Consider the following 19,106-nt stretch of genomic DNA (forward strand, 5'->3'; position numbering starts at 1 on the left):
TGACTGAATGTTCATTTCAAATTTGGACATTTTCTTTCTTTTAGTAAAACTATTTGCTGTTGATTGAAATTGTGTAATTTAAGCGCAGAGCTAGTTAGTAATCTTAACATTCCAACAAAGTGGGGAAAATGACACCATTTATCTTCTGCTGGTCATATATTAATCTGAAAGAAGTCAAATCTTTTCAGTGGCTTATTTAAAACCTTGCCTTCTCAAAAGCAGAAACCTGAAAGCCATGCAGCCATACAAAAGCTGCAGAGCTAAAGGATGAGAGGAAAGCAATTAAGCATTTTGTTTCTTTGCAATTTAGAGCAAAAACAGAAAAAAAGATGCAACTCTCAGGAGCCTCAAATTGAACGAGATAAGTACTTACTAGACTGAAACTGAACATCAAAGATGTTTTCAAAAGGCTCCGGTGGACTTCTCACATGGGGATACATCAGAAATCAGATTGAGTGTATTTCATCTGTTCCCTGCACAGCCACGAGAAGTGCAACGTTGTACCCACTCATGTAGTTTCCCCTATTTGGGATAATTGGACCTCTCCTCATGGTGCAGTCAGACTGAAGATTGCTCCCCATCCACTTCAATGGTCTGGCTGTAAATGAATTCCTTCTCCTTGGTATAGGGCTCTGATTGCAGCTTTGTAAAAGCTGCAATTTGCAACACAAGATTATTCCCTCCTGCTGTCAATTTCACAGGTTTCACAAATCAAAATGGGTACCACACTCATGCAGCAGCCTCGAAGAACATGACAGTCATTTGACATCCCTCTAATCTGCACATGCTTGTAAATCACTGTTGTGAAATGGTCCCCTGATTTCACTTTGATTCAGCTTAAAGTGTGTTCGGTAGGTTTCCTCTCAGACAGGCCAGGATGAATGTTGAAGATTCTTGTTCCTATGACAGCAGAATGATACAAACAGCATGAGATGGAGGGAAACTCTTTAGAGCTCCAGTCATTACACTTAAAGGAAAATGCTGGGTACGAGTTATCAGCAAAATTCTACTACAGTTAAAGTTCTGAAGTTAAACATTCTGTGACTGATGTCATATTATACTACATTATTAATGTTAAGTTGTTTAGTCCAGTGTTTCCCAGTGGAAAAGCTAATGCAATCATGCATCATGATATGATGATGGGAGAAGAAAGAAGAAGAAAAAGTTATTTTAAACACATGGCTGCCATGTTTGGGCATAAAGCAGTTTCTGACAGGAAACGGTCTGGGAGGTCCTGATGAAAATAGTCTTGAGGGGAAAATGTAAAAGGGTCTGGTTTACAGGTTCACAGGTATTTTAAAGAAAACATTTCCCTCTCTTATTCTTGGAAAACAAAAATCCCACCCCCACAGCACTGTTGGAGAAAAATCCCCAGTGACCAGTAGCTACGGTACATTTATACACGGGGCCGATCTGGTACATGCTTGCCTTCCTGTTTTTCAAACCTCTTGTCTTGACACTTCAAAGATGTTCGCTTATCTCCCTGTTAAAGAGCACATGCACCGTGTGTTTGCAACCTTCTAAACTACACTGGCATTGTAATTGCCTTTCTCCTTGATGTGCAGGCCAAGCAGGCCTGGAAGACAACAGAAATTCTCTCACCGTTCTGCAGCAACGGCTTCATTCTCACAATTCTCCCACCAGCTGCTGGTCTGATCAGGTCCCATCCAAAAATCAGCCACGTTGGTATTCTGTCTTAAATTGAATTGCACTGTGCTTTCTGAGCATGCAGTTGTTACAGAATAAAGGGAATAAAAGTGCATACTCTGGCCTTAAACCAAGGAGAACGTCACAGTCTTATGTGGCAAGACAACAACTCTGTTTCTGCCATCCACACTAAAAAAACTGCAAGAAAGCTTCTGAACATCTTCACCCTGGACTGACATCTTCAAAAAACCCAAAACTTTCTTTCCCGATGAAGGATTTATATGTGGACAAGATCTCAGACACCAATTTTAATGCCGTCTCAAAACCAAGAAATATTACAAACCGCTAGTTTATTCTTTAGAAACGCCTTTAAATGCATAAAATGTTGTTTTGTGATGTATAATCGCATTCTTTAAAAGTACCTACCTATATCAGTTGACACAAATGAAGCACACAGACATTTTGAAGTCCAAAAGTTTATTTCCAAGCAGGGTCAAAGCGAAGGGGACATTCAGCAAAATCATCAAACAGGTAGGGGCAGCCAAGAGTCCAAAAGTCCAAAAGCACAAGAGGAAACCACAAAAAATTTTTTAAAAAGATAAATATGAAACTAAACTCAATGTGGGAGCGCCAAAAAAGCAATTAGCAAGATCTCTTCACTGAAAAAGTGCAATGAACCAAAGACACCAGGGGAACGTATACAGAGTGAAAGGTAATCAGCTTATGGATCACTGTTGTGGAGCAATCAATAGATTGAGCTCAGGGGGCGAAACTGAAGACAGAATGCAAAACCACTGGGATACACAGGAAAAATTCACTGTAAAATTAAACACCCAAAATTATGACACAAGCATCCGTATATGGAGTAAAGAACCCAACATTCCCCTTTCTAAAGAGTTGTAGTATATAGTAGCATCAAATGTAAATGCTCAGGTGCCTCTGTTGAACAGAATTGTATGAAATTTACAGTAATGCTGCTACTTTCCGCTATGCATGCTTCTTGATTTTATGCAAACACAGGCCCCGTTTCGTGCCCTGACTGCTTTATGTACATAACACAGCAAAATACATTTTTACTGCGCAGAATCCAGGCAACGGCATCGTTTGTGGGTGCAAATTAAGCTTGTTTGACTTAACTATTCACAGATGAAAACATTTACAGTTCCAGAAGAGTAACAAATGGGATTTAGTGTCTCCAAACTCAAAGCAGTGGCTTCATCCAGCTTCTGCTATCTGGTATGATTTGTTACCAAATCACAAAGTGGACACCACTGTCACAACTGTTCCAGACTGTTACTATCTGTTTGACAAATTCTTAAACATCAGTTTGCCGGAAGAACAGTGTTCTTTATCTATGCATACATGCATTTTAATGGCATTTGTGTTTTATTGAAGAACATGACAGCACCACTCGCTGGGAGGATGAATGCACCGAGGATATGACATTCAGAAATGTCACGCTGGATTCAAACCTGTGGTTTGTGTCTTGGCCAACTAGCCATCAGAACATTGTGCTCCATGTTTGTTGACCTTAATCCTAAACAGCAACCACACCGAGCAAGCAGAAAGGCCTGCTTCAAGGGATTCAACATGAATATGTAATATGCAATCACTGGTGTTTCCCCATCACGGAGCTGAGTTGTGTCAGACTGAGCTGAGCGAGAGCTGTGCTGATGGAGGAAAGAGATGGTGGACACAGCATTGATCAAAAATTCCCAGCTGCACCCTGCTATAAATAAACAGCGCTTCTCACCTTACAGCCATGTGGATGAGATTTCACACATAATCAATAAGTCAAATACGTGGCAGCATGCCTTCAGCAACCCCTCTATTCGTTCCTTTATTCCTCCATATCTCAGGTAACGTTGCTATGCAGCTGCCAGTGAACCTCTTTCTCTGTGGGTTTCTGTGTCTGTGTGTATCTGACAGTGCAGTTTAATTCAGTTTAGCAGGCGGTGCTGCAGTGAATGGGAAATGAAAAAAAAAATTCAGGGTTATCAAGTGTAGCATTTCTAATAATTTTTCTCTCATTCCACCCCCACCCCCCACCCACACTTGCTTGCCAAAAAAACAATCCAGTGGTATGTTTTTATTGAATATCTGCCATCAACCAGATTAATTGACTGGCACAATGTAAACACCCCTCAGTCCTCCACTGTGGTGTTTCTGGCATGCTGAACTGTGTTTGGAGAGATTAATCACAAATTAACTCTCATAGCAGCAGTGTTCACATAGCCAGCCGTAATATCCTGATGGTCTTTTTAGTGCTGGATTGGGGTGGGGGGGGTCTGTCATTGCACTACAATGAGAATACAGTTATTTTGTCAGGGTCTGCACCCTTACAGTCCCTATACTATTGCATAACATATGATTCCTCTTATTCTTGCATTGCTCCTAACCTGAAGTAGGAGCTGAAAATGATCCTGTAAAAGCAGTTCTGTAAACAACAATCGCTTGAAATTGTTGTGATGCAGACGCGAAAAGAGGAGGAATTTTTTTTGTCCTAAGGCACCTATACAAGCTCTTTTAAGTATTATGGAAACAGCTGATTTCCTAAGACTTTACTTACTATGTTAATGCACGGCAGCAAGAAAGAACAGATACATCTGCCATGCAATTTAAACAATGTTATCAACCTGATCCATCAGTGCTGACAGTTTCAGTTATTACTGTGGGAGTATTAGCTATCGGTAACAATGTTGACGTTATGCAGATAGAGTTATGTTACCATGTCTTTCTTTTTTAGGTTATAGGATACAGTAGATGGAAGTGGAATTAAAGATAAAAATGTTACCAGATTGTCAGAGGATATTTCCATATGTACGGTTGACATAAATGTCAGATTTTAGAAACATGTTTGCGGATACCTCCATTCTCAAGTTGATGATATTAAACACAAATCATCACAGCCATGTTTGGTACATGAATTACATGAATATGTTAATATAGTAAATCCCTGTTAAGTTTAATGTCAAAACCTGCGTTATATTTTGCCAAAAGTATTCGCTCATTTGCCTTTACATGCATTTGAACTTAAGTGACAACCCAATCTTAATCCATGGGGTTTAATATGACTTCAGCCCACCCTTTGCAGCTATAACAGCTTCAACTCTTCTGGGCAAGCTTTCCACAAGGTTTAGTAGTGTTTTTATGGGAATTTTTGACCATTCTTCCAGAAGCGCATCTCTGATGTTGGACGAGAAGGCTTGGCTCACAGTCTCTGCTCTAATTCATCCCAAAGGTGCAGGCCAGTCAAGTTCTTCCTCACCAAACTCGCTCATCCATGTCTTTATGGACCTTGCTTTGTGCACTGGTGCAAAGTCATGTTGGAACAGGAAGGGACCATCCCCAAACTGTTTCCTCAAAGCTGGCACTATGCGCCTCAGCACCTGCTGACCCCGCTCTGTCATTTTACGTGGCCTTCCACTTCGTGGCTGAGTTGCTGTTGTTCCCAATCACTTCCATGTTGTTATAATACCACTGACAGTTGACTGTGAAATACTTAGTAGTGAGGAAATTTCACACCTGGACTGATAGGTGGCATCTTGTCACGGTACCACGCTGGAATGAGTGAATACTTTTGACAGATGAAGTGTAAAATTGACCATGTTATTACAATAATTTGTTCTATTTGGAAAAGTTGGGTCCTTGCCTTCCCAAGACCAAGGACAGCCTTCAGTTCCCCTTACAGCTTAGGTAATAGAAAATTATTCATTTATTTATTGCTGCTAAAGGTGGTTTCACAAGCTATTGACTCTTTGGTTGTAAATAGTTTTTCGCACATCCTACCATCCTTTTTTTTTTATACCCGCTTAATCCGTCCATCACAGGGCCACACAGACACAAATGAGACAAACAACCACACACACTCACACACTCACACTCACTCCGAAGGACAATTTTAGAGTCACCAATTAACCTAACGTGCATGTTTTTGGACGGGGGGAGGAAGCCGGAGTACCCAAAGAGAACCCACGCATACACGGGGAGAACATGCAAACTCCACACAGAAAGACCCCAGCCGGGAGTTGAACCTGAAACCCTCTCGCTGTGAGGTGACGGTGCTAAGCACCACACCACCATCATGTGCTGCTGTTCATTTGAGTTTATATTTACCTGATTACCCAGAGACCAAATAAGGACCAGATATTTAGTTTTTCTTGCTTTTCTGACATACAGGTCCTTAGAATTCAATTACATTAATTGAAGAATAACAAAAGAGCAACTCCTCTGCAAGACTTCCACTGCAGAATATGATCACTGTCTCAGTATGAGCAGCCTTTCAACAATTACATTAAATAAAATATGTAATAGTAGACTTGCAGCATAGAAGCTATTTGTTACACACACACATGAAACAGCTTAGTGGGGCAAAAACCAAAATGTGAACTTGCTGTGATCATATGCCGTCATTTTAGATCGTATTAAACTGTGCTCTATGCCATCGTCACCAAAACAACAGCATCTCTTGGAAGAAAGTGGTTTCATCCCTCCTTTAGTGTTTTTCAATTTTATAGGATCAAAGCTAAGGTGCATTGAAGCTGTTCTGCCAGAAACACCCCACTAATCCTTTTTTAAACCAAAAACAAGTATGTTTAAATGTCTTTTTTGTTTATGTCGGTACACCCGTTAAGACAAGCTGATTACAGCCTTTCCCACTGCTTGTAATAGGGGTTTTATCATCTGATAGGGAGAGCGTTACACTGGATCCTGCAGGCTGTGTTTGTGATGATCACGACTGTGAGATAATAAGGCTGGCTTATTACACATGAGGACCGCAGACATCAGCCCCACACAGTGGAACAGAGAATAAGGTTCCAGTTGTCGTGACTACAGGTAGTTTGGGAAAAAAAGAAAGCAAATGAATGGATCAGTCTCATCTCTCTTTGTCTGCAGGTTATTGCTCTCAGTTTCAGTGCCTACGTGTGAGACATTTCGCTGGATAATGTGTGTTTTTGGGAAGAAGATGTGAGGTATTTTTGTTGCCCCGACTGCAGCATCCTCAGTGGCGTGTTTACATGGCGCAAGAGAAAACTAATTATTGTGTTAGTCTGATGAATTTAGCTTTAGAAATATACGTCAACACGTTAGCCTGACCTCAAGCTTATGAAATAGAGCGTCTCAAAACCAGGCTAACACACCCTGATAATGTGGGTGGGGATAGAATCACTCTGCATGTATATGCTCCACGAGGCTGAAGTGGGCCCAGGTGCCCTGTGTGTGTGCTCCACAGACCCATCTCTTTGGATCACTTTGGAAAAAGTGTGTATACAGCCAAATTCTGCTCTCATTCACTTTTTTTCACCATTCACATTTTTCTGATTTTCTTTTGTTAGAAAGCTGAATACATCAGAAATTATGACTGAAAATCAGCCCATTAATAGTATGTGTCAACTGTCAATTGCTTAAATTTGCTGTAATAAAGTCCTGATTTTCTAACCACAGCATCATTGTACACAATGATTTTTTATCGCTGTTCAAGTAATCAAAGACAATATCTGTGCAGTGAATTCAGCTATACTTGGATGTGCGATGATCTCCCACACATAAAGTTAGAAGCGGCGGAATTTCTTGCAGGTTTGCTCACCGTCTGCATTGTCGCTGGCAATTTTTGGTTCTTAAACTTTTCCTCTGTTCACTGTGTCTTCACACGCTCAGAGACCCATAAACCAACCTGTACTCCCATGAATCCTGAATGAAACTACTTCATTTAAACTTATTTCGATATGATAGAACTACAGTATGTAGTGTTTTGGCACCCTGTGGCAGTTGCTCACCCAGTCTGATTATTAAGGTACTACTTCTTATATTATGTCAGCTTAAACAACATAGCGAGCAATCCATGGGGATTACATGGAGCACCGACCCCCATTAAATTATCAGCCAGCATTTAAAACTAGCTGTATGTTGCTTGTTGTTGTTGTTTGATGTTAATGTTTTGAGTTGCTTCAAAACACCAACAGCAGCATATATATTACTTCATTTTATGTCCACCATTTGATTTCAGGGCACATTCAGGGACACAGCGTGAAGTGGGGGCTGAATTTACATGTCTCTGGGTTAATAGCAGCAGCATCATCATGTCGAAGACTGAATTTTATTTCTGTCAGGAAGGAAAAGAATGTGAAAGAACATCATGGACCCTGGTGCAGCGTCACCAAAGCTCATTTTCACATGTATAAGGGTCATGTCTTGTCAGAATATTGCATCAGAATCACAACAGGGCTTAATTAAGTCACATATTCTACCCCTTAAGTTGGTGCCCAAGTCCCTAAATGTTACTGCATCGTCTTGAATGAGGCCTCTGTGTTTTTTTTAGAGAGATCCTTGGGTGCTTTGTATGCACTGTGTGTGTGCGTGTGTGTGGGTGCGTGTGTGTGTGTCCACTCAAAAGAAACAAAAGAAGTACGGGTGATTGTAAAACACCCACCCCCACTTGATCTGTTTCCATGGTGAAGTTGAGAGTCCTTTCAAGAAGCAGCTCCATCCCATAATAAGGGGCACATGGTTTGACAAGGCAGTGATGATAAGGATGATGGGCCCCACTTTCCCTGCAGCTCATTTCCATGGCAATAGCTGAAAGGGGGTTTTGGTGAGAGAAGTGGGATTAGAGTGGTAAGAAGGTAGTTAATGCACATGGAATGCTATTTTTTCCTGTTTTATTTCATTGCACAACAACGTGATTTAAACTTTTCAGTTCTGCTATACAATTTTTTTTTTCTGACAGAATTTTGTATGGAATTTAACAGGCAAACTAAAGGTCAAGCTGGAAAATGACACAAGAAGGATAAAGGGCAAGAATTAATGCCTGAAATATAATATTAGGACAGAAGATGTTACATTCAAAGGAATTCTCTGAAAATGGGTTTTGGTAAGTGACTTAAAAAATGTGGAGCGATCCCTATGAACTTCTCTAAGTAAATGGTTTTCCATGTAGCCTGCTGTCTGGCAGATGGAGCTCTGTCTTGTTCACACTTTAAAAGAGCTGCATTATGTAGGTTTCATCATTGCTCTCACACTTGGGCCGCTCAATCCCTGCTTTTTTTGCCTCCTCTCTTATTTCTGACCCACAATCCCCCCTCTCCCTTATTGTTTCTATCTCAGATGATGGGACATTTTGTACTCAGTTTTTTCTTCAGCTCCATGGAAACGGCTCTCAGTGAACAACACAGTGTCTCTAGTGATATTGTAGTTTGAACAGTTGACAAAAAAAAGACTGACTAAAAAGCATAATAGCATGGAGAATGTTAAAAGATTACAAGCAAACAGTGATAACAGAATAGAAGAAAGCCATGTGACTGTGATGCAAAGTTCTAAATGCCCTGCTTGCATAAAGAATCCTAACAGAGATAAATCAGTTTTGAAATGTCCCAAAAAGATATTATTTGCCACCCGGTTCATGCAGTCATTTCAAAGTCTGTTTTATACAGAGGGTTCGTTTGTAGGAATTGTACTTAAATCTTATTGAACTTGTCCAAAAAAGAAAATGTCCAAAACTGAACAGTCAAAGGTGTGGCTCTGTTTCTCTGGAAAGAGTTTCGCACACAGAAGCCGTTCATCAGGTTAATATTTTTATTGGATGTGTTATTCAAATTCGGTAAGTGATTTTGTTTTTATCATATGTACTGTGCATTTTAGTCAAAAACTATTACTTGAAATTTTACTTTTTTAAAAAGACTTTTCATTTCAAAGCTCAGCAGTGTTCTTACATTTCTTAAACTGTTATTTAAGTATCAGTTGAGGTGTTTTAGGCACTGCTACCACTTTAAAAGTGTTGTTTTAACACTGGTATTGGGAAAACCACAAGAAATTACCCAACCTTAGTCCAAAAGTATCAATTTAATACAGTATTTTAAATAATATTGCTAGTTACTTTGTGCGTATTCATCAAAATTTTAAGGTCGATGCTTTAATGGCAAAGCATTGGAATAGTAGATTTAGCTTTGTGGGGAGCACAAAGTCGGGTCCTATCAAAGGAGTTTCAATCATGGATTCAAAGTTTGGAGTGATATCCATATTGGTTCATCAACTTTGTTTGGAGTAAAGATACCCCCAAACCAGAACTGATCCACCCAGTGCTTCTACAATGAGGAATTACACACTGAGGAATCAAGCTTTAATCTATGAAGAATAAATGCAAACAACAGTTTGAAGCGAAGATCCCGAACTTTGAGTCGTCCGTCCGTAAGACTCTGTTCCAGTTGTCCACACTCCAGTGTAGATGACCCTCACACACTTTCTTCTTGTTGTGTTGGAGGCATAAGAGCTGTTAGTTTCTGGAGACCGTCGTGTCAGCCTGCTTCCTTCACCTGCACATACTGAAATCTTGAGTTTTTTAACAAATTGCAGTGTGGGTTTATCTTTCTTCTACAATTCAACTGTAACTAACTTTTATTTTGGTTGAAAGCGCCGTCTCTTTCTTCGCGGCTTTGAAAGGCTGTTTGAAAATCTGGCAGAGAGGTTGCACTTTTTACATGGAAAAAAAAAGCACTACAGCTGTACTGTCTGCTGACATCGACCCTTTTGAAGTTGTTCAATCACTTCCTCACTTACAATAACTGTCAGACTTCAAAAGTTGCCTGAGAGCCAACGGGTGAGGTGGCTGGTTTGAGGAGTGTCTTATGTGATGATAAAAAATTATGTTTCAGTATTCCTTGACACCCCTTGACCTGCATGTCAGGTTTCAGGTCAACCGTATTACTGTCTGCATAAATCCCTTACCATCAGATTATTTTTACATGTCTCTGAAATTTCACAATCACTCTCTGATTATTGGAAATTTTGATTAGTAGGAATGTATAAGGTAGGAAGACTTTGTGGCTGGAGCTGTTTATTATTTCAAATAAGAAGAATGCTAGGATTACATACAAAAGTAAAAAATTCAATGTCATTGCTGTTCAGACATTCCAGCTCTACCAGGCGCCTGGGTTGTCTCACCTGTGAGAATACACGTCTGCTTTTTAAAATTATGAGCAGAGTTAATTTCCCTTTTGTCTCTCAGATGCTCCAGACGGTGAGGGGAAGGCCTCAGATCGCTCAGCACCCATTGGGGATGAACTGGATATCTTTGGACCAATGGTCTCCAACCCTCTTCCCCCCAGCAACACACAGCAGGCTCAGGTGGGAAAAACACACACACTGTCTCTCATTCTTTCTCTCTCTGTGACTTTCATCAGCTGCTTATCACCTCAGGCAGGCTGTAGTTGAGGGAATCTGCAGAGACTGTCCTGATGAAAACACACACACACAGACAGGCACACACCTAAAGACACCATCTCTTCTGTACATGTTGACACACACTCTCTGAGGATCACATCAAAGCAAACTGTCCTAGACTTGCTGTCTTTGAATTCATCCTGACGAGTGTCCTTCAAAAGAGAGTGTAGACTTGTCTGACAGAGAGCACTAACTGTGAATTACTACAATGAAGGGAGCAGCAGGGAGTGGAGGGTGACAAGCACAATGTTTATGGTTTTCATAAATTCAGTTTAAAATATGCGGTATAAAATGTAGACAAGAGCAAAAATACATATATTTGACTTTTTTACATGTTGTTTATGTTTAGGGGTAATGCAACCTAAATACAGCTTAGTTGAAAAGGAAGTATGATAAGAAGTAAAAGGGTGGAAGTTTCTATGACAATGATGTTCATTTGAAAGAGCATTTCTCTAATCTGAATTATGCCTTACACTATCATAAAGATAACAAAATCAGTATCGGGTGAAAACTATGGTTGCTGATCCTAATTTTGTATCGTTGAATTGTCATTGTCATTTTTTTACCACTTTTTTTTTTTAGATGAATGTTTTTATACTTCAACAATAAAATTACCTCTTTGGGATTGTTAAATAACAACTCTTTATGTGAAAGGTTGGAATACTTTGTAACATTTGAGTATAAACAGCAAATCTCGTAAATCAACATTTTATTCACAATAGAACAAAAAGTTGAAAATGAGGCATTTTACTACTTTTCTGCTTTAATTTGATGAAGTGTGCAAAGCTAATCTAGAGGTACCCAAAATGAAGACTTCAATCACAAGAAATGATGGTGTGATGTATACTTGAACTGAACTTTAACTTCAACTAACACAGTTGAATTGAAAATGTATCACTTTGAATATACGCGATAAAACCGATAGCCTTATGTCATTTTCAGACAGCTAGCTTGCCAGTAAATGATTGTGGATAACTGCTAGCAATGAGTCTCAGGATTCTTTTGTATTTTCCCTAACTTTGAAGCACGTTATGTTGCACAGTAATTGTTTCCCTCAATTCCTTTCAGACTGTAGCAGTTACAGAACCTCTGATATTCAGGGCAGTAAAAGCAGCTGTCTGTCTGTGAAGCTAGCTTTATCCTTATTAGCTAGAGTACAGTGCTAACAAAAAATACAATCTAATTAGCGAGTTACTTGGACTACACCTCTCCACTAAGTTTTTCATCAGCTTCATTCAAATATCATTTGCAGGTAGCTGGTACAACTCAATGAATACCTAATAATGTAAAGCTTATTTGAAATAGTGCTATCATTTACAGTGTGAGCTAGGTTTTTCTTCCAGTTTCATTTGGAGGTGGATCAGTCTCAGACTGGTTTGACACAAGTCCCCTTTTTCCACATTCCAGATCAAGACAACAAAAATGTGATAAAATGTGCAAGTTTGAATCGCTGTGAAAACATTAGATGGAGAAATTGAAATTAGATATTTATGAGTTCAGGTCATGCAGTCGCGATGAGATAGTTTTGAATAGTTCTGAGAAAAGAATAAAGGTGGGGAGGATGATTGCGGGGAAAAAAACTATAGAAAAACAGAGCAGAGACAAAGTTGCATGTCTTGACAGAAAAAAATCTGCTGCCACATGTGATGACTTTCATTTTTAGGTCAACAAAAACAGAGCAAGAGTTTTTTCAGAATGAAAACAGATGAAAAGGAAAAAAGGTTCATGATTTTATCTTAATTTGTCTTTCCTTCCCCTTCCTGTCGATCAGCAACTAGTATTTAAGGAAACGGGTAAAGCTTGTTGAATTAAACATTTTCAAGGAGCAAATTTGCATTTTCCAATACTGCTGTGGTCCCTCAAGCATGACTTTTGACCCCAGTTTAACTGTAAATGAGGACTCAAACTGCGAGTCAGACCCACAGGCGTATATATACTCATAAACAGTAAATGCTACATTTCAAAACCTACACACACTTAGAAGATGCTTAAACATACAATTGCACACTGCAAGTGTAAATACAGCCAAAAAAAATAAAGAAAAAGAGAGAAAAAAACAGAATTTGGCCCCTACAAAAAAACGTTGGCCCCAGGATGTATAGTGGGTTCCTCATTTTTGGACCTTATGAATATAAAAAACATGTAACCACACACATTTATGGCCCTCTGGAAATAAGACTAGGCAACGGTACCTGGGAGACCCGGCATGGAGAACAATCAAGGGCTGCAGTAACTGCAAGCTCCCCGTTTGGCACCACCAGCCTCCCGCTTGCCCTCTAATCTCTCCTCCACGCTCACCTCTTCTGTGACTCCAGCTCCTGCAGCTCTGCCGCACACCTTGGCTAATTTCCATTTATCCATTACCTCTATACTCTCCTCCTCAATCCCTTTCCTGTCTTCTCAGTGAAGGTCTGTATCTGGGTGAAGCATTGTTACACCTTTTGGAAAAACAGACAGAAGAATGTCTGAGATCAGACACTAAATTAACTCATGAGTCCCTAAGGAAGCCATCTTTTTGTAAAACTGTGTTGCACTTTAGAAGCTGTTTGGTGTTTATAACAGTTTTGAGCATATGATACAATAATTCTTAAATCCACATTCAGTACATATAGTTCTAAATTGTTAACGAATACAAACTGCTACCATTATTTGCAGCCAGGTTTGTTAATGGCAGCATGGATATGAAAGCTTCTCTTGGTTTTGTCTTTCATCTGGCAAATTATATAAGATTGATCACTTTTTCGCGTATTGGACTTTCCAATTCTGTGCCCTTTACAGTTTGCATTGTCAAGACGAATTAGAATTGAACATTAACTGACTCTGAAAACTGTTAAAAAGTAAAAAGGCCTGCTGTGCTGTGAGCAGTGTGTTTATCTACTCTACTGTACAGCAATAAGAGCTGTTTAGTGTTAAGCAGCTTTAGGTCAAGTTACCTTTTTCTACTCTGCAGTACTAGAGGATTTTTAATCCTAAACACCTGAAAAGTTCTCACTTAGCCAACTTTAGTCTTTTTAGCTTTCAAAAACAGTGGAAAAAATAAACGCTCAATAGTTATCCGGGACAGATGCTTTCTACTTTACAAGTTTAGATGGAAAAATGAGTGGGTGTCACAGCGAGAAGTTAAAGATGCCCATGGACATTTCTAACTGTAAAATGCATACGAGTACTGAGCTGTTAAGCATGGTAAGCTTGACAATGGTAACTAACGAGGGATGCAAAATTGCATCTTACCCCCAGCGGAACTCGAGTTTTATAAAAGATGTCCATCCATTGACTTCTTATCCATTACAGCATGCGTTTTCCTAATTCCCACCCAATGTTCCTTTTTTTCATTCAAGAATTTTCACTTAAACACGGAATAGACAAGAAATAGATAAGAAACTGTGTCTCAAGAAGAATTCTCAGAGGACGGCTGCACCGTTCACCGCAGTTCAGGAAACGCTATTTTTATCAGAAATAACTCCCTCTACACCACAATGGCTGCAGAATTTCAAAATCCAATAAATAGTAAATAAATCAACAAAAGCCACGATTGTGTGATATTTTTTAACCACTGTTATTCTGTTCCTGACGGCTTTGTCATAATAGCCGGAGCATTATTCGAGCACTGTGACTTCATGTGAGATTCATAATTTGCGAGTGATCCGTGTGACAGTAAGTTTCACACACGATGTGCAACTTTTTACAGTTTCTGCTCAATGGATTCTCTGCCCCCCGATGTTATGGTCGACCCTGTTTGTTGACAACTTGCACCTTGTTTTTTTCTTCTCTCCGATACGCTCCATTATTCCCTCTGTATGTCTTTCTGTTACCCATGTGTTTCCATTTTCTTTCTCCACAAGCATTCAACGTTTATTCTTTCACATGAATGCATTTTCCTCTTCTCCCTGTTATCCCTCAGAAGTCCTCTTCCTCCTCTCTTTAACACTCCTTGTCTTAATGTCCTATATTGATAATTAATCAAATATGAAATATTTAATAACTATATTATATATTATAAAAACTACATAATAAATATTTGATAAGACTCTACACAAAAAAGGATGACATGTCACATGATCACCTCTGAGTATTAAGGCCGCAGTATGGTGGCGCGATGGCTCGCCCGATGACGTCACTGTGTCGTGTCGGACATATATAGTGGCGCGAGTCGATGCCAGTAGTTGCAAGCTTCTCCGTCACTAACCGTCGCTAACTACTCTAGAATGACGAAAGTGCAGAAGAAAACAATGCCCCCGTCAATTTGTGGTCAAGAGCAGGAGGAGTAGCACTGATGATAGAAGTAGCACATCACTGATCAGCATTCTCACCTCTGCTTACATAATAGCTGATGAGCCTGCAGAAGTTATAATTTCAATAGGTGTATTATAACCATTATAGTCTGATATAGTACTTAGAATATTGTTATAGGACTATTAAATGTGTTGTGTTGCCTTTTCTTTGTATGTTTGTTATGAAATAGTGTGCTTCAATGGACATACTTTTTTCACACCAAGTTACAAATTTTGACTCGTGCACGTCTACGCACGTCTACGCGTCGTTTTTCGTGCGCCACGCGGAAATACGTCATTTTGACGTCACGTGCCGTCCGCGCCATGAGCGCGTCAGCTATAAAACTAGCTTAAGAGTGTGGCACCATTCACATTTTGACTTATACCTTAGTTGACTAAATGGACTGTTGTCCAAGCTGAAATTAGGCACAGAGTTTCAGTTTTTGGTGCATTACATTGTGTAAAGATAAAAATCTAATTTCACCATGCAATGGTTGAAAATTCAGCAAAATGAACCAGAAAAAAAATGCCTAGCCTAATGTGTGTATTCCAGTACATGAAAGCAAGAGAAAATACAAACGTCCTGTGAGCGTAAGTGGCTGTTAGAGTATAGAGTTCACCAGTTTCAGTGAAGTTCATTCTTCAGTCCTTCATCTGATCTTCTCAAAGCGACATAAATACAAAATCGATGTTTGAGTTTTATAGGTGTAGATGGAGTGTAGAAGCTGTGCTGGGACTGCAGGATAAAAGCTCTTAGGAGGTTGTTTCTGTGCAGCAGGACGACGTGGAGGCACATTCAGCTGTGCCTGTTTGGGTGAGTAGCGTGTGAGCGAGTTCAGGAGGAGGGTGTTTGCAGCTCCAAAAATAGAAAGTCAATTTGCACTGGGGAATGTTGTTTTTTTGCTGTGGCAGGGTGCTACTAATCAATGAATGCATGGGAACCACTGCATTGTCCTGACTTTATTGGACTAAAAACCTGCTGCTAGTAGAGACTGCAGGTGACTATTTCATGCTTCATAAGACTCCAGCCATTCACTAGCAAGTCTCTACTGAGGACAATACCTTGTTTCAGCATCAACCTGTCGATTGGCATGAAACGAAACGTCAGCTATGTGGTTCTAAATGGTAACAATTTCATTTTTGACAATGAGAAGTCTATCTTATAGGATATGATTTAACCAGATTTCTCTTTGATCTATATTTAGTTTCTTTATTAAAAAATGAATGTTATTTGCTGGTGAACAACATGTAAACTCTGTATGTCAATGAAATGAGCAATGAACAGGACAAAAATGCCAAAAGGGAAGACTGGGTTGCAGTGGAGAGTTGAGTCAGTTTATTCCCCTAACACGAGTACCAGTGAAGTCTTCTTTTTGATGGAACTCATTTTGCTTAGCACAAGAGTCCTAACAGCGCTTTCTGCCGCAGCCATTTGTGCCTCCCTCCCTGCAGTGAGAAGGATTTGGTGGTTCTCCTCTCACTGTGTATCAGTCACTCCACCACACACAGAGCCAGCTTTTCTCCAGCCTCCCCTTGTTAGACAAGACCCAGAGAGAGGGGGAAATGTGTACTTCTGTGAGCTGAAACGATGAACCATGTTCATCAGTTAACGCTATGCTATCAGTCACTTATCAACTCTTTAAAATGGGGGAAAAAAGGGAAAAGATTTTTCATGGAATAGCAGACAAACGATATTTAAGCATGCATTTCTTTATAACAATCTTAAAACTATAAGTAACAATAAGTATTTTACCTATATTTTACCTATAATTTCCAAAGTAGCAGAGAAATGGATTACCACGAAACTGGCTGAACACTTAAATAATGGCCTTTAATCTTGGACTTTGGTAGCTATCAGTTGTTTTTGGATGTCTGTCTCATCTTTAAAGTTATTAGCCCCTCCACTATTACAGGATTTCATAAAGATAAAATCCTCTAGAGTAAACACCAGAGCACGGACTAGAGGGGGTGTTTGTGTTTTAGGCTCAGATACATGAGCTATCTAGTTAGCATAGATTATCACTGCAGAAGAAGAGGAGAATTGTAACCCAATACTTGATGGACTGTAAGTAAATGCTCAACAGTTTGTGTGTAATACCAGACAGACTGCTCCCACACAGCCTGTAGCAGCACTGTCCATCTTCATTACTGTATTATCTGAATGTCAAACAGTGCGTTTTGTTTCCATCACCGTTCTTTTTTTAGAAAATGGATTTTAGAGCAGCTCTCCCCCCTGGACCTCCTCTTTCACCCTTCAGTTTTAACATGCAGCCAAAGTCAAATCCAGTTCTTCACATGTCGCATTTAAATATAATCAGAACTTGTATTTTGCCGGAACTTTTTGCAGTTCTGTGTTCCTCGCTGACATTTCCCGCAACATTTAAAAGAAAAGGCCTCGCAGTTAGCTCACTGTGTGTGCTTGATAATTGGCTTTGCTTCTGTGTGAAGGTTAGCTTGTAATTGACTCCCTCTGTTTGTCTGTAACCAACCAGTTTGTCAAACTAATGGCCTTTACATGCTCCTGCTGCAGACAGAGGAAGAAACATATTGGAATTTGATGACCTGGTGGCTTGTTCTGTCACCAGATATGCAGTGTAATACAGTGTAAATCTATCTGAAGCTATGAAGCTGCAGATAGATTCAGGCTCCACTCTCAAATCAACCATTTGATTTGATTCGTTCACAAATATATATATGAGGAGGGCTGAGTTTTGGATTCAGCATGTGGAACTCCCTGATTCCGGCAGCAATTAACAGGGGCTTGGGAACACTTTCCTGTTTGTACATGCGTCAATTATGAAATGCGATTACAGCCTTGTAGGACGGGGAGGATTTGTGTTATCCCCAACATTCCTCTTTCTGCTCCTTCCCTTTTTTACACACAGAAACACACACTTTCTCTCTATGTCCTGAGTTGAGGATATCCATTAATTTATTAAATGGGTTTACCAGGAATATATAAGATCTCTCGGTGTCCTTCCGCTTTCCATATTAATTTTGAATGCCTCCTCATTGAAAATAAGATATAAGCCAAGTTATTTCTCATAATTTTGGGAGATTTTCTCAAATCAAAAGAAAACAGGTTATTGCGGATTTTCTGAATATCACAAACACTCACCCTTGGTTTCTAAGCTCTTCTTCACTGGCATTTAAAGAGCTGTTCTAAGAGCTGTAAGAAATGAGCTGCTGGTGTTGCTGTACGCTCAGTGCATTATTACTGCAGGTTTTGAAAAACTAGATTGATATTCGCTAATTCAGTGCATTCCTTGAGACTCGTGGACATTTTAGGAGAGACAATTTGTGAAGTCATAGTTTTAAGTGGATTTTAAAGATGTTTGAGGCTATTTAGCGAAGCAATTGGGTACAAACACATTGTGATTGAAACTACCATGTCAGTCGGACATTGATGGTAGTTGCAGGAGTGTAAAATTATTGACAGTCTTAACACAAAAAGTCTGGAGGAAATTTGGCTTCATGCAAAAACATTGTTCTAACTCTACTTACTCTAACTCTACTACTGGTGACATTTCCCAAATCCCTAACCCTTTAAAAGCATATTGTGGCTGTGTAGCATCGTGTGGCTATATTAACAAAGGCACTCAACTCATTTGTGTTCCTCAAACAAATTATTTGCAGCTATGTGCTGGTGTAGAAATAATTAAATATCACCAGTATCTCCCTTTTCCCCCCCTGAATATGTACCTAAGAAAAGTCTGAGAGGTATGCTAAAAGAAAAAGGAAAGCAACATTTAACATTTAAAATAATTCCCAGGCTTTCTATGTGTTAGCCGGCTTAACAAAATGTAAAACTTGAATCTGTGAAAACAGCTACTATGACAGTGGTTCTGATCTTTTTTTGCAAACCCAGGTTTACCCCTGCAGCATCTGTGCATGCACACCTAAAAAGGTGCATTTTACACCTAATTTGAGGCTTTGTCCAGGTATGTCTCGCTTCTTGTCTTTCATTTGTAA

General features: G+C 39.6%; 1 protein-coding gene across 1 annotated transcript in view; it reads left to right on the forward strand.

Moving 5' to 3' along the window:
- LOC140312513 (uncharacterized) overlaps window positions 1-19,106 on the forward strand; it is a 62,834-nt gene that overhangs the window by 9,160 nt on the left and 34,568 nt on the right. The window contains exons 6-7 of the mRNA XM_072390308.1: window positions 1,566-1,686; window positions 10,649-10,767. Coding sequence (XP_072246409.1) covers window positions 1,566-1,686; window positions 10,649-10,767 — 240 coding nt within the window. The remainder of the gene's footprint in view (window positions 1-1,565; window positions 1,687-10,648; window positions 10,768-19,106) is intronic.

This window comes from Leuresthes tenuis, unplaced genomic scaffold (assembly GCF_036924035.1).
Source record: "Leuresthes tenuis unplaced genomic scaffold, fLeuTen1.0.hap1 SCAF_8, whole genome shotgun sequence".
Lineage (NCBI taxonomy): Eukaryota > Metazoa > Chordata > Actinopteri > Atheriniformes > Atherinopsidae > Leuresthes > Leuresthes tenuis.